Source organism: Acipenser ruthenus, chromosome 52 (assembly GCF_902713425.1).
Source record: "Acipenser ruthenus chromosome 52, fAciRut3.2 maternal haplotype, whole genome shotgun sequence".
Taxonomy (NCBI): domain Eukaryota; kingdom Metazoa; phylum Chordata; class Actinopteri; order Acipenseriformes; family Acipenseridae; genus Acipenser; species Acipenser ruthenus.
Genome location: NC_081240.1, coordinates 5,253,367 through 5,269,496, shown reverse-complemented (window position 1 = coordinate 5,269,496; position 16,130 = coordinate 5,253,367). Strand labels below are relative to the sequence as shown.

General features: G+C 40.6%; 2 protein-coding genes across 2 annotated transcripts; one reads left to right on the top strand and one right to left on the bottom strand.

Annotated features, from left to right (window-relative positions):
- Positions 1-864: 864 nt before the first annotated feature.
- On the bottom strand, positions 865-3,197 carry LOC117965771 (complement C1q-like protein 3). The gene is made up of 3 exons (XM_034910919.2): positions 2,852-3,197; positions 2,328-2,462; positions 865-1,550 (listed from the first exon to the last, which is right to left on the bottom strand). The coding sequence occupies exons 1-3, from the start codon at positions 3,105-3,107 to the stop codon at positions 1,270-1,272; spliced, it is 672 nt and encodes a 223-aa protein (XP_034766810.2). The 5' UTR covers positions 3,108-3,197; the 3' UTR covers positions 865-1,269.
- A 9,067-nt stretch (positions 3,198-12,264) lies between these two features.
- On the top strand, positions 12,265-13,854 carry LOC131722942 (neoverrucotoxin subunit beta-like). Its single transcript, XM_059016113.1, is given in 4 exon segments — positions 12,265-12,398; positions 12,806-12,966; positions 12,968-13,039; positions 13,681-13,854. Coding segments are annotated over 4 exon segments (504 nt in total). The 5' UTR covers positions 12,265-12,301.
- The last annotated feature ends 2,276 nt before the right edge of the window (positions 13,855-16,130 follow it).

Sequence of the window (16,130 nt, the reverse complement as noted above, 5' to 3'; positions counted from 1 at the left end):
TGGGGGACTGAGGAGGGTGATGCTGGGACGCCAAAATCACCGTCGAGCCCTCTTGAGGTGTCGTGGGCTAGTCGACGAAACACCGAGGATGGAAGGTGCCCTCTTGAAGACCCCAGAGATGTACCCTACTTAGCTCAATCCAGACGGTTGTCATGCTGATGCGCTGGGGAGACCGCACTGTGGTTGATCCCCGGAGCCAGCATCGCAGCCGTTGTGTGTGCTGATGCGCTAGGGAGGCAAAATAAGCTGATCCCTGGAGCCAGCATTACACTTCAGCCATCAACACCAGACAGAAGGATATCTACATCATCATATGGACGGAAGCGCAAATGGATGGAGACACAGATGGATCACATTAGTTTACTGCAAAGCTGCGTCTTAGTTGGTGCTTATCTTGGCGAGAGCCGAGTTCAAATCAGCATGAAGTTTTAACATCTACTCTCGTGTAATGGAAATCATAATTACCAAGATATTTAATAAGTAAAAAGGAACATGGGCAATAAAATAGCCACCCCGAATCGTTCTGTAAATAACTTGTCGTACTCAGAATTTCAACCAGTAGTATTTTGTACCATGTGTCCCCACAACACTTTGTGTAAAGAAGTGGTGACTTTTATTAGACAAAAAAGACAGACAGTGTTTGTTGATTGCTTTGTTTTAATTTAATTTGTATTCTTGAGGCAGAAGCATGTTTATTTTATGAATTGAGATAGCCATACACTACTACTTAAGCGCTTTGCTGAAATTGTATTGTGAAAGGCACTATATTAAATAGTGAAATATTAACAGTAACCACTGTATTTCCTTATTAGTATAAAGATTTTGTGTATCTGCTTGTTTTATCACGTTGTGGAGTGTAACGTTTCATGATTAAGAAATATAAAAATGTCTGATGCATTTCTGACGAGGTGTCATTGAAGTTGTTCACTGCAGACTCTGCGGTCTGTCCTCGTGTGACATCACTGAACAACTTGAATGACACCTCTCCATGCGTTGGACATTTTTATATTTCTTAATCATTAAAAGTTACGCTCCAGAAGGCAATAAAGCAAACAAACTGCACAAAAATCTTAATAGTAATAAGGGAATACAGTGGTTAATGTTAATATTTAACTTTGTTATGAAATACTCCTCAGCATCCCTTTAATATTTTCCTGTATACATTATATAACCCCTTTAAAAGTAATACATCTCACAGCTGCTGGAGACACCCTGTGTTCTTGAATATCGGAGTTATCCGATACGATTTAGTCTGCACGGCAGGTGTCTTCACATGGCGAAGAGCAGGAATCCGCTGAAGGTGTTGTAGTGGTTGATGTCATCGTAGACAACTCTTTGGGCATGGAGACTGATGTAGACACTGTCCCCTACTTGCAGTTCCAGGACAGCCCCGTTGCTGGCGCTGTCCTCGTTGTCCTCTCCGACTGTGTCCCAGATGGACACAATCCTTTCGCTGTTCTTAAACATGGCCGCGTTGGTGTTGGGTGTCCCGTCATTGTAAGCCGAGAATCTGAAGTAGTAGACACCCTTCACCATGACTGTGAAGATACCTGTGGTGGGCAGACCAACACAATACATGAAGCGGTGAATAGTATGACTGTGCTAATTCATTGATTTCTGTCCTTCTCTGTGTATGGAGTGGATAGACAGATGGAGCTCCTATTGTGCATTACAGTGCCAAAATGCTAAATTACAGTGTAATCATTCACCATAAATATCATAACTTAATTATACATTAATGACTGGGCACCATCAAATGATGATTAATAAGGCTTGATATACAGTGCCCTAACACAGTATTACAGAATGGCATGCTCTATAATATTTTGAAAGCATACAATGCTCTGTGTACAGACAGTGTCAAATGGAGATATAAATATGTTTTATCATCTGTCTTGCATGGATTTCTACAGCTAAGTGTTTGTGGCTGTTCCTTTACCTCTAACCACCTTGAGAACAAATGTTTATTTTTTATTTTCTTTAAAGAAAGTAACTCCTCTGTATGTGACCGTTTTCGGAGCTACTGCTAAACGGACAATTTAGCTTGGGCTGGTAGTACATGCATGGCTATTGTGTCAAAGCAGTGGATCCCAACCCTGCTGAGCACTCAAGTACTTAGTTGAACCCATAAATTTAACTAATGATAGGCTTATTTAGACCTTTTCAATTGTTTTCAGCTTTTATAGGTGGAAATAGTTCAGATAAGTGTTCAATTAAGTAATGACAACTCAGTTGAAACAAAAACCAGCAGACACAGGGGTCCGCAAGGACCAGGGTTGGGAACCACTGTCATAAAAGATCTATTATTTATCTGTGACATACTGTACCTGTACTAGGGTTATAACAGTTGCCGATGTTGGTGAAGACCTTTTTGTACACCAGGTTGGTGTCAGTGTTGAATGGTCCTATAATCCAACTACCAGATTCCACTAAGGCAGCAGAGAAGGCAATCTTTGGCAAGGCTGGGAAACAGATGGACAAAGAACCGATTTTACTTCGAAGGTGCTTTAAACCCCACATGAAGGCTTCATACTTCATACCCCACACATGTCTCTTCTATTGTATGTTGCTATAACCCCATGTTGAAACATGACTATTATGCTGTACTTTTATAGTGCTCTGTTTTAACATACCTAGTATACTGTACTTTTACTATAGCCCCTTATTGTAACATTACTCATTGGAAAGCATGTTCCGAAGGTGCTCTATAAAACAAAATCACTACATCTGGCTATGCTTTTGCCAGAGTATACCATAGTAAACTTTTAAAATGGTACCAGAAACTCAATACGATTGTCTTTTTGTTTTTTGCTGCTCACTGGGTCTTTGTTCAATAAAATGTTAACAGTACCATCTCGCTCCTTCTCCAGCTGGTCCACCCTGTTCTTCAGGCTCCCCAGCTCTCTGTAGATACTTTGTTGAAAGCAGTCCTGATGTAGTATGTATGCTTGCTGTTCCGTCTCAATCTTGGTCCCCTGAGGTTCTTCATGCTGTGCCTGTCCGACGGACAGACAGCACAGGAACAGTAGCTGCAGCACAATCTTTCTCATTCTCACTGGAAGAGCAGAACATCCAAGGAGCTGTTCTCTCCGACTTATATACACCATGTGTATCGCTGATTAAATATTTCCTCATGTACAGGGCGTAGCACAAGAAATAACTTGGGGAAATTCCAAATCGATAGGATATCCAGTTGTGCTCAAGATAAGATACAATGTTGCAATTTGTGGCATGAACAAATATTGTATCTTTTTTGTATTGGCAGGAACGTGATATGGAATGTGTGCATAACTATAAAGACTTTTGCCAAAAAAGAGAAACTCACACAGACTTCATCAAAAACACAAAGCTGGGTAACAACTGGCACCAGTGAGCAAATGGTGGACAGAGACCAAAATTGTCCATTAATTTCAGGACTTTATTTTATATGTTTTTAGTATTATTAATTAATATTTTTTTTTTATTCTTCATACAGGCAGATGTCTACATATTGACAGCTGGCTTGGTTGATGGGTTGTTACCACAAGAATTTGCCACTAAAGGTGTTGGAGTAGCCCAGGTCATAGACAGATACATTGACAGAGATCCCATTGTCTTTGCTGTACCAACTGTAGATATAAATATATGTATACAATATTTGTGTAGAATATTTAGCTAACGTATGTCCCTACTAAACTATAATTGTATTAGTAGGCCATCGTACTTGTTTATGCCTTTTCAATTGTCATTGGTATAGACTAAAGGCAGTTGAACTCCAAAATGGTGAGAGATGATTTTCCTCTGCCCCATATTGAGGAAGCTCTAGATGCATTGGGTGATGCAAGATACTCCACCACCCTGGATCTCACGTCAGGATACTGGCAGGTGGAGGTAGTATGATCGCCAAAAGGCTTCACAACTCCAATGGGCCTCTACAGGGATAGTGACTGACCCTGTAAAAGTGCGACAGGTGAGGGACTGGAAGACCCCCACCAACCGTAAAGAAGAGTTGCAGTTCTTGTGGTTCACCGGGTACCACTGGCAATTCATTCGTGGTTAATCTCAGTTTGCCTCCCCCCTTGTTTAAACTCACTGGGAAGAATCAAAAGAGGACAAAGAAGGCCCTGAAATCCACAAACAGTCCACAAGCTTTTGAATAGACTGAGGTCTGTAAAAAAGCCTTCTGAGCTCTGAAAGAGAAACTGTCCACGACATACTTGGCTATTCTGACTACAATTTGCCATTCCTCCTCCAGACTGATGCATCACGGGAGGGTCTGGGAGCCATTCTCAGGCAGGTCAAAGAGGGGAAGGAGAGAGTGTTCTCTTACGCTGCCTGCCGCTTGTCCCCAGCAGAGAGAAGGTATCCCACCCACAAGCTGGAGTTTTAGCTTCAAAGTGGCAGACAAATTTAAAGTATATCTCTCATTAAGGGATCCCAGAGAGAATACATGCAGACCAAGGCAGGAGCTTAGAAAGCAACCTCATTCATCAGTTGTGCAAAGTGATGGGGTTAGAGCGCAATAGAACCATGCTGTACCACCCACAAGGGAATGGGACCACTGAACGGTTCAACCGTACCCTCATGAATATGTTGTGCACACTGAACCCAGAGCAAAAGGTGGATTTGAAGAATCATGTCGAGGCACTAACACATGCCTACAATTGCACAAAGCATGAGTCCACTCAGTACTCATGTTCGGAAGACAGCCAAGCTTGCCTATGGATCTCATACTAGACGTTATGCCATCGGAGGAAGACCAGGATTATGAAGACTATGTAGCCCAGCTCCAGAACTCACTAAAAGGGGCATACCACCAAGCAGCCCTTCACTCCAGCAAAGCTAAAGCCCGCCAGAAGCAAAAATATGATGAGAAGGCAAGGGAGCTCCACCTTCAGCCTAGGGACAGAGTCTTGATAGCTAATAAGAGTCAGCGAGGCAAGCAGAAACTTGAGGAAGCTGGGAGACTTACCAGTATATGTCGTGAAACCAGAAGGTGGTGGTGAAGAATGCACATTGAATCAAAATCTTATGCAACCTTGCACTTTTGTCCCAGAGTTGCCTGAAGAACTGATCACCATTAGCAGGTAACCACATCAAACACCAGTTAGCATCGAATCAGAGAATGAGGGATCTGACTGGGATGATGAGGCTAACCAGGGGAGGGACATGGGCCCACATTATTGGGGGGGGGGTATCTTGAGTGCATTACTAGAGCTGTAGACAGTATGCCAAGTATTGAGAAGTATTGCTTCAGGAAGGTAAGCCAGTTGGCCTATGCTTCTCACAAACTAACACAGACTGAGACTCGCTATGATCAAATAGAAAAGGAACTCCTGGCACTGTTTTTTGCATGTTTCAAGTTTTACGACTACATCTAGGAAAAACCTGTGACAATAGAAACGGATCACTAACCACTAGTCACAATCCTGAACAAGCCAATACACAAAGCTCCAGCAAGTTTGCAATGCATGATGCTCAAACTACAAAAGTTCAACCTAGCGCTTACCTACAAGAAAGGATAATACCTCTACCTCGCCGACACGTTGTTACGTGCTCTGAGAAAAAGCACTTCACTACGATGAAGAATACAGGTGCATGCAGTGCAGAGTGGATACAAAACAGACAAACAATGAATTCCAGGTGCAAGGGTGTTTATTGAACAAATGTCCAGAGCCTTATGGCGAACACCTGTAAATAATAATGATGCAGTGATACAGCAGCATGTATCACGCGGTATTTGTAAATCCCTGGGTTTGACCCGTACCCAAAAGTCCAGTTTTACACACCAACACTAAACACAAACACAGTTCTTAGTGATAGTGAATAAGTGCAAGTAGTGTATTACAGTTCTCTGTGAAATACAGGGGTGAAAGTGATGTCCGGGTTTATGCTGGCTTTCGCTACAGCTCCGGATCGTGCTACTGGTAGTCTATTAAAAAACAGACAACAGTTAACAAACACAAGACAAAACTCACGGTTCACGACACTGCAACACCGACTCCTTGTAGGTTTGAAACACTAACCATTTACCAAGGAACAGATCACTTACACTACAACCCCTATTTATACCCTTGCTCATGACCCCTAGGTTAACGAATGCATCCGCTCCTCCAATCCTCGGATACCACGCCGTTTCCCACCTTCCTAAATGACCGACTTCTACCTAGCCTAAGGAATCAATTGTCATGCCATTTAGTTAAGGGTACTGTGTTCCTTTTATACAGTGCCCTCACAGGTCTGGAGGGAGATCTAACACCAAGAATCATTCTATATCTGTCACAAGGGCCCAGAAACAATCATTCCGAAATCACTACAACCAGAATGCATCTCACTACTGCCCCAGTGGCTGTCAGTGGGTAAGGACATTGAGAGGTGACAGAAAGGTGTGTTAAAGGGCATTTAAAAACTTGGTAAACCATGACAAATGCTTAGTATAAACATGGGAAATGTGAGAAAGCTACAACAATACTGTGCACATCTACTGTAGAAAAAGTTTATAAGGGTTTACAATGCACAATGTTTAATTATGGCTATTTCATATTTTCCATTTATGTTTTATATCTCCGAATTGCATTGGTTGCTGTATTTGACTGCATATTGGCTGTCATCATTCTGTCTGTTCCTAGTTGTAATGACCACTTCCGTTTCTTGGCATTAATGGTATAAAAGGCAATACCAGCTTCTAGGAATGGACTAATTTTGAGATGATTATTACTATTATAATTAAAAATCACTATTTTAAGTAATCATTAATTAAAGCGGGTGGCACGGTGGCGTAGTGGTTAGCGCTGCTGCCTCACAGCGCCAGGGTCCTAGGTTCGAATCCGGCCTAGGGTCCTGTCTGTGTGGAGTTTGCATGTTCTCCCCGTGTTCACGTGGGTTTCCTCCCACAGTCCAAAGACATGCTGTCCAGGTTGATTGGTCACTCTAAATTGCCCTCTGTGTGTGTGTGTGTGGTGCCCTGCGATGGAGTGGCGACCCGTCCAGGGTGTAGTCTCGCCTTGCGCCCAGTGTATGCCGGGTCAGGGTCTGGCTCACCGCGACCCTGTAAAGGAGTAAGCAGTTAATGATAATGGATGGATGGATGGATTAATTAAAGCTGCGGGTGTTTTTTTTTTTTTTTTTTTTTAAATGCCAAAATTATTTTCTCCCTGATTTTCTTCCCAATTATGCTCCCTCACCGCAGCAATTCCCAAAACACATCAGGAGAACTGAAGGTCAGTGTTTTGGGGCATTTAGCTCAACCCAGCATATCCGTAGCATCCCCCACCACCGCTATGCATAAGGTTTGGGTCTTCAGCCTTTGCTCTGCTACTCACTGTGTATACTATTGGGGTTGCCCAAGCTTTCCTCAGCTGACCTAGTACACGTAACAACTATTTAATTAAATAGATTTCTGGAAGGCTGCTGTCCACAGCCATACTTGCTTTTCATTCTCCAGCTCCACCTGATGTTCTTTTCTTCGGATTGTTTTTACATCAGCTTGTTAAAACCCAGCGTCACCATGATTCATCTATATGGGCAGGACAGAGTGAATAGCAGAGCATCATTTTATAGGTTGAACTACTCCCCAATCCCACTCAGAGGGAGAGACAACACACCCTCACCCAACCTCTCCGTGTCACCACTCCCTGCAGAATCATGCATGTGTCAGATAGCCAGCACAGACCTCACCCTGCTACAGGGATATTTTTAACACCAGCGGCTTTGCTGTGTTTGTTTGTTTGTTTTGTTGGTTGTTTTTGGGCCTGCATGGTTTGTTAACTCAACCCAGCATCTCATACCACTGTAATGCTAAAAACACACAATCTATATATTCGTCAATAAAGTGCTTATTAATAATGTTTGACAAACCATATCTGTTTTGACAGTTTATCCTAATAAGCATTACATATAAATTAATATCTAAAACCAGGAACTATTGAAAAGATGGCACTTGCATAAAATATAATATAATAATGTAGAAGGGAATTTACCTATGAGGTATTTTTAGGGCTCTTCGTTTGATTTCTTATTTTTGTTCACGTGATGTCCCTTTTAAAGTTATATTGCACCAACTCCATTTCTTAATTAAACTCTTGGAAAAGCATTGATTGTGAAACCAGATCACTTTAGTTTTTTCTCCCGTAACTTGATGTAAAAAAACAAAAACAGCTCCTTATTTTTAATTCAAACCGAACACAAAAGGCGAGTTCAGTTAAATTGCTTTTCCTGGATTTAAAATCTTAATGAATAGTTGTAAAAATGTTATAACCTGTCTTGCAAATAATAGTTTCCTCTTAATTATGAATCTGTCTCAATCTAATTATTATTATTATTATTATTATTATTATTATTATTATTATTATTATTATTATTATTATTATTTATTTATTTCTTAGCCGACACCCTTATCCAGGGCGACTTACAATTGTTACAAGATATCACATTATTTTTACCCATTTATACAGTTGGGTTTTTACTGGAGCAATCTAGGTAAAGTACCTTGCTCAAGGGTACAGCAGCAGTGTCCCCCACCTGGGATTGAACCCACGACCCTCCGGTCAAGAGTCCAGAGCCCTAACCACTACTCCACACTGCTGTCAATTATATTAAATTATGGGAGAAAAATTTAATTAAATTATGGGAGAACAATTTAATATACCATTTTAATTCAAAATATGCACTATATCAGTGCTATAACTAGGTTTGCTACTTTTCAATTTTAATTGGTAAAGCTTGTTAAACATTGAATTCCCAAAGCATATGAGTTCGACTGAAATACATTTATATGGGATACACGTCGGTAAAACCACTCGCTACTTTTTTTTTCTTACCAAAAATAATAATTTAAGAAATCATCTCGTCTGTGTAGTTTTAATACTTGCCGTCTGTCCCATCTCCGTTCTGCTCTGAATGGCTAGATGTCGCTGTCAGTCAACTTAGTGGTTCCTTAATAGGCTATTGTAGATTTACAGTCATTTCATCCTGTCCTGACATATCTCATTGGCTGAAGCAGCACTGGAATGCTCTCATTGGTTTAAATGACTGCCAATCAATCATCAAGACCGACTGTGCACTTTCATTGCCAGCTACAGCGCCCGTCATTCAAAGCGCCTACTTTGAAATTAGTGGGTTAAGTTGTAGGTAAGCTTTTGCTATTATAGGTATATACGGTAACAGTTACTACTTTGATTTGAAAATGGGGCGCAAGAGGAAAACACTTAATGAGTATTGTGCACAATACCCTGATCGAGGGCTGAAGTCTCCGCGGCAGGACGAAGCGGGCCTGTCTGCCTTGCCGCCAGTGAGTCCAGCTGTGCTGAAGCACAAGCAGGACAGAGCTCAGAATAATAAGTGCAAGTTAGTTCTGTTCAGCTATCTAATATTTTGTTCTGTACATATTATTTTTAATTGTAAATGTATGTTATAAAAGTCTGTGTAATACACTTTATATGCTGCGTTTCCTACGGTTTATTTGAGACAATTTTTCAATTTGTGTAGGAACTTTAGCTTTACAAGGTACAGCTTCGCTGTGACCAAACGTTATTTCAATTAGAATGTTGGTTGGTAACCATGGTTTTGTTGCATGTTGGATATGGTAAAGGGGTTTTCTAAATGAGACGTTTCTCAATGGCATTTTCTTTTTTTTTTAAGCATAAAGGACAATTTCACCCATGCTCTGCTTGAATTGAAAAATAAAGATCGAAAAAAAAGAAAACCATTTTTTCAAAAATAAACGTTGATATTAATTGTCGATTTGGCAAAAAAATAAATCAAATAGTAGCAAGCCTAGCTAGAAGTATCAGACAAAGCAAAATAAAGACAAGTCTTATTTATTATTATTATTATTATTATTATTATTATTATTATTATTATTATTATTATTATTATTATTTATTTCTTAGCAGACGCCCTTATCCAGGGCGACTTACAATCGTAAGCAAAAAGTTATAAAAATATCATGAGCATTGTCAGAACCTGCATTCAAAGTATATTCAACACATTTCATCAGTAGGAGGCTGTGTGGTCCAGTGGTTAAAGAAAAGGGCTTGTAACCAGGAGGTCCCTGGTTCAAATCCCACCTCAGCTACTGACTCATTGTGTGACCCTGAGCAAGTCACTTAACCTCCTTGTGCTCCGTCTTTCGGGTGAGACGTAGTTGTAAGTGACTCTGCAGCTGATGCATAGTTCACACACCCTAGTCTCTGTAAGTCGCCTTGGATAAAGGCGTCTGCTAAATAAACAAATAATAAATGAACCATTTACCCAATTCATTTCCTAATTGTATGCATTGTTAAATTAAATAAACTGTATATTTACCTGACTCTCGTAAGGGGAAAATTCAAACAGGATTCTGTGATGCAACAACAAATCACTAAATGAATGTTGTCTCTCAATCTGATCCTTTCTGGAAATAAAGTTGAATGAATGCAATGTTCTTTGACCTTCCGAAGTCAATTTTGTAGACACAGTTTTGAAGTTTTGAAAAATTTAAAGTTATAATATTTATAGCAATCTTACAATTACCAAAGCAATTACCTCAGACTTGCTATTAAACCCAGTTGATGTTAGCTCCAGTTTCAATAAACTATGGTTTAGTTGCAGAAATAAAGCTATTTTTACTTGAAATGTTCCAGTTGAAGTTGCTTTCAATTCAGTAGACTTCCAGGCACAACAGACTGTTTAAGGAAAGAGCAGAGAAGTAATCCGAAACACAGGTTCTTAAACAAAACAAGACAACAAATATTGTATTATTTATTGAGAATGTTAGTTACGTTTAAGACATTCCCTATATTCACATACTAAATATATGTCAATGCGTTCTAATCTTGAAGTTTAAACAATTGTTTTTTAAACTTCATAGTTTTATAGCAGGTAAATTAATTTAATTGTTGATAAATCGAATAGTACTTCTTATATCACACAGTCACAATGTTATTAAAGAGTGCACAAGAATATTTTTGATTTCAGTGATTGTGAAATCTCTGTATTCTAGGTTCAATATGAACCACTTTACTGTATCAGTTGAAAACAACGTCCATCTTCCACAAGAGGGCGCTGTGTTACTCTTATTTCAATCAAATTGTACATTTTTCCTTTTGATGGGCTGTGTCTGCTGATCTCACCAGATAAGCAGTTTAACTGTCACTATTTGAATATTGATAGCCCATTTGTTATACTTGCAGAGTCTGCATAAGAATGAAAAGAACATCTGTTTTAATTATAATCAGTCCCTTTTGTTTACCAAAGTGTGTGATCTGACAGGGCTTATTTTCCTTGAAGTAGAACACCGAATGGAAGTATAAACAATTGTTTGCTTGGTCTTTCTGTGGGGGTCCTCTTAGACAGAATGTCTGAAAGCATCGAGTGCTTTGTCCTGTGAAACTGCAGCCTGTAATCCTCTCAGAGAATAAAATGTTACATTTATATAAATCCTTTTGAAATAAACTTTAATATTTAAAAATATATATTACAAATTGTTATTTCCTTCACATACCATAAAGGATTGTCAAGTTATTTTGCTATAATGTTTAAAAAAGTTCAAAACATACCCGTAGTGAGTATTGTACAAAAATAAATAATTCCAAAAAAGCATTGGAAAATGTTGTATTAAACATTGGTTGTTTAGTGCCAATATTACACTATTATTATATATTGTGTGAAATAAATGCATATTTATATTCACATTCAGTTGTTATTACACAATTCCTTATGTATTTGTCTAAACTATCCTACGCTTTGAAACCACGTTTGCAGGTACATTTGTGTCACATTATTACCTGTAACCATGGTAATGTTTCATTAAAGAAAAAACATTGTTGTTGCATTTCATTTCAGTTAATTTTATATGATTTGGGGTCTCACGTTACCATTTGGAACACTTATCTACTTCACATCACAGGTGAACAAAATGAAGTGTCTCCATATCAACATTATCGCATAAACTTTCTATACATACAAGTATACATTAATGTTCATCTCTTATTCAAACATATCTGTTTTGACCTTGTTTGACCTCTTTGACCATGAAAATGACCTTCAATGTCAATATCTGAGATGAACCAACATCTGAAAATGATCAGCGTAGTCTGAACTTCATTTCAGCTCAGTTTCATGCTTTAATCAAAGTGCTCAAGTCATCTGAAATATGGGCTCATCTGCTACACTACAGAGAGTAACTGGCAGCTGCATTTACCCATGTGCATCACTCAAGTTTGTGTTTTATTGTGTCATTATTAATCAAGTGGTTACATGAGAGAAATAACAAAACATGTAATACTGTTTTTCTATCAATCTCAATTGCAGTTTATCTTCAAGCAGTCAGCCCAGTAGGACCATGACTGCCGCAGACAGCAGCATAGAGTTGGCGACTCTCGGCCGACCTTTCCAATTAGGAATGCTGTATGACTGCCGCAGCGACTCCCTCGTTCCAGGTAAAGTGACCTTTCATGGCCAATGAAAGGGCAATTAAATCTCTTACACTGTATAATGATACTGAGTTATCTATCTGCAATTACATACAGCTAGACACCCCCTGCAGTCTGTAAGTCAATGTGCCAGCATACATTCCCAGAGATGTAGTTCAGATTTCATACAGCAGTGAATTGAAGCACAAGTGAAGGGAACCCCATGCTGTGTGTAGCTAGGTGGAATGGCCTCTTTTGAGTGTTTTACTCTTTAGTATCCTTCAAACTGGATGAGCATTGTTTTTTAGAGCATTTTACAGCTTACAATGCTTCTGAAAATGAGAAAATCTTGTCGATGGATGAGAATGATAGATTGCTAAAGAAGATTGGATTTTAAATTCATGGCAAACTGTTTTTTTTTTTATTCCCTACAGGCGTTACTTTGTGGAACTTGGAGGAGCTGCAAAAAGACATTGATGTTCGTCCAAAACCTTATACAGATTTCCAGATTATTGCATCAGACTCTTTAGAGGACAAAACATCTGCTTTGAATGTTGAAGCATCACTGGCAACAAGCTTTTTCAGTGGTTTGGTCACAGTTAAAAGGATCTGCAAAATATTTAAATGACAAGAAGACTTCTAAAAGCCAATCCTGGGTTTACCTGCATGTGGCAATGTGCCCCGCCCCTGTGTGCAATTGTGTGTTATGTGTTGTATGTTGCGTGTGTAAATGTTGGTGTATAGATTGGTACACGGGATATAAACAGGTCTGTGTTTCACGTGTGTTTAAATTGTATATTTGTATTTAGGCACGGGATTGCACATCACGCACGTGCATTTAAAATATAATATGCGAGCACGGGGTTGCACAGAATTAATTCACGTGCTGGGATTCAAGTGAATAATTAATTAGTAAATGAATCCCAGCACAAACAGTATAAATAGATGCACGTTTAGTCACTCGTGGTTAGGTGTTCGGTGAGTGGAGAACGGGATTGGAGCGGAGGTAAATGTTAAGAAGAAGAATAATAAGAAGAAGTAGTAGTAGTAGTAATCTGCTCACCGTGTTGTGTTCGTCTGTCCTGCACCGTCTGTTTAGTGTTTAGTACGTTTTGTTTGTCTTTTTATTTTGGCGTGTAGTGCCGTGTCCCGTGTTTTTGTCTGTTAAACCCTTTTATTTTCTGTGCTGTTTTATTAAATGCTGAGCGAAACCATTCGCTCAGCTCCACCAAAACCCCAAGTCTCTGTCTGTTTACTCCCTGCTTCTGGTCTGACGCCACCCACTCCGGCCGTCTTTGTGACACTGCAGTATCTTACAACCACTCACTTTGAGCAGCTCACCATGAATCACTTAGGGTACAGCAATGTAACTTATCCCAATGTATTTAAAGAAGGTCCAGCAACTCACGTTGTTACAGCTGTTCTATATGGCATCCAGGCTTTTTTTGTGTTTGACAAACAGGTTTCTTCTGAAGAAAAATGAGATTTCCATTACACGAGAGTAGATGTTAAAACTTCATGCTGATTTGAACTCGGCTCTCGCCAAGATAAGCACCAACTATGACGTAGCTTTACAGTAAACTGATGTGACCCATATGTTTCTCCATCAGTTTGCGCTTCCTTCCATATGATGATGTAGATATCCTTCTGTCTGGTGTTGATGGCTGAAGTGTAATGCTGGCTCCAGGGATCAGCTTATTGCCTCCCTAGCGCATCAGCAGACACAATGGCTACGATACAGGCTCCGGGGATCAACCAAAGTGCGGTCTCCCCAGTGCATCAGCATGACAACCGTCTGGATTGAGCTAAGCAGGGTACATCTCTGGGGTCTTCAAGTGGGCACCTTCCATCCTCGGTGTTTCATCGACTAGCCCACGACACCTCAAGAGGGCTCGGCGGTGATTCTGGCGTCCCAGCATCACCACCCTCCATTCCCCACTCATCTCAACTCAGCTTACTTACCCGTACATCAGCTTTCCTTTCTATTGTGCTTGAGATCCCCAGCCAGAATCTTTCCGTCTCAACCACAGCCAGTTGCTGCTCCTCTCTGCTGCTTCAGATAAGTTCTTCACTGTGCAACGCAACTCTTGGCCACTGAATCCGACGTCTCTGAGAAACCGGGTTGTAGAGTGTGCCACAAATCCTCGACAACCCACCTCCACTGGGTAAACCCAGACTATCCATCCTTGCTGTTCCGCTTCAGTGACTAGTTGAGCATACCGCAGTTTCTTCCTCTCATACGCCTCATCTACAGCATCCTCCCATGGCACTGTTAACTCTACCAGGTGAACAAGGCGTGCTGATCCAGACCACAAGACAATATCTGGTCGAAGGTTAGTGGTGGCAATCTCAGGTGGAAAAATAAGCCGTTGACCAACATCTGCCAGCATTTTCCAGTCTCTCTTGACACCTTTTCTTGGTGGTTGCTCTCCTGGGCAGAGGAATGTTGTCTTATGTGTGTAATGTTTTGATGGAACAGGTGGCAACTTATTGGTCATGTTACGCTTGTCTTCTAATGCTAAGGCCAAACATTGCAGCACCTGGTCATGGCGCCAAGTAAACCGTCCTTGGCTAAGAGCTTACATCCTGTCAAAATTTGTCTTAATGTTGCAGGTGATGAACACAAAGGACATGAGGGATCCTCTCCTACCCAGAGGTTTAGGTTCTGTGGTGATGGGAGAACATCATATGTTGCCTTGATGAGGAAACTGATCCTGCTCTGTTCCATTGTTCTTGCCAGCCAATCTTGCATTGTTCCACACTCTCCCATCTCATCCATTCTCCCTGCTTGGCCTGGGAAATGGCTTTTACACCTCATCCTCTCCTCCTGCTTTTGCACCTCATTGACTACTAGCTTCCCCCGTTGAGCTGGGGCTGCATTGTGCCATGTAGGAGGAGCTGAACTGAGACCACCAAGACCCCCTCTTCCATGCTGAACTTGCCCCATGACATCACCAATTCGAAGGGCAGCCTTTGCATCCTCCACATCTTTCTTTGCCACCCACTTTCTTCCAGTTTTCAACACAGGTGCTGCCTCCCTTACGCATTTGTCTCGTGACTCTACTAATGTCATTTCCAGTCGGACCTTGCCGCACTTAAACTCCTCGGTTAGAGCGAAGACTGGTAGCTGCAGTATTCCTTTACCATAAAGTCCCACTCTGCTGAAGAAAATGAGCAATATATTCAGGGCAGCCTGAAGGTTTCCATAAACAGGAAGGATCTAAAAATGACAGACACAGACAGGAAAAGCACTGAAGGGTTTAGCTGTAAATTCTATGGTGATTTTGCTCTTGAAAACAATCCTGTCAGTTTTGAGGAAGCAATTAAAACATATGCCACCCTCCCACAGTTGCTTGGGGAAAATGGAGAAAATGCTGTGCCTATGAGAGTCTGGCTTTACCCATTAAATAAACTGAACTCCCAAGCAGCTCAATTGGTGCAGCAAATCAGTATAGGGTTAGTGCGTAGTTCACAGCAAGTCCTAGAAGAATTCAATGAGCATGACATGCAATGCAATGACATGATGAACGACTCAGTTGCCATCCAGTTTCCTGAGATAAAGAACAAAATGAGAAAATTCAAAGACATGTGTACAAACTGGTGTTCCAGAAATCTTTAGCACGAGCGCTACCCTCCATACGAGGTGGCGGGGAAGAGGAAGGTGTACTGGCAGACATACTGAGTGGAAAGTAACAGTCACCATTCCAAAACACAATGTTAACAGAATGGCTGGAAGACAAGGAACGAGAAATGAATGTG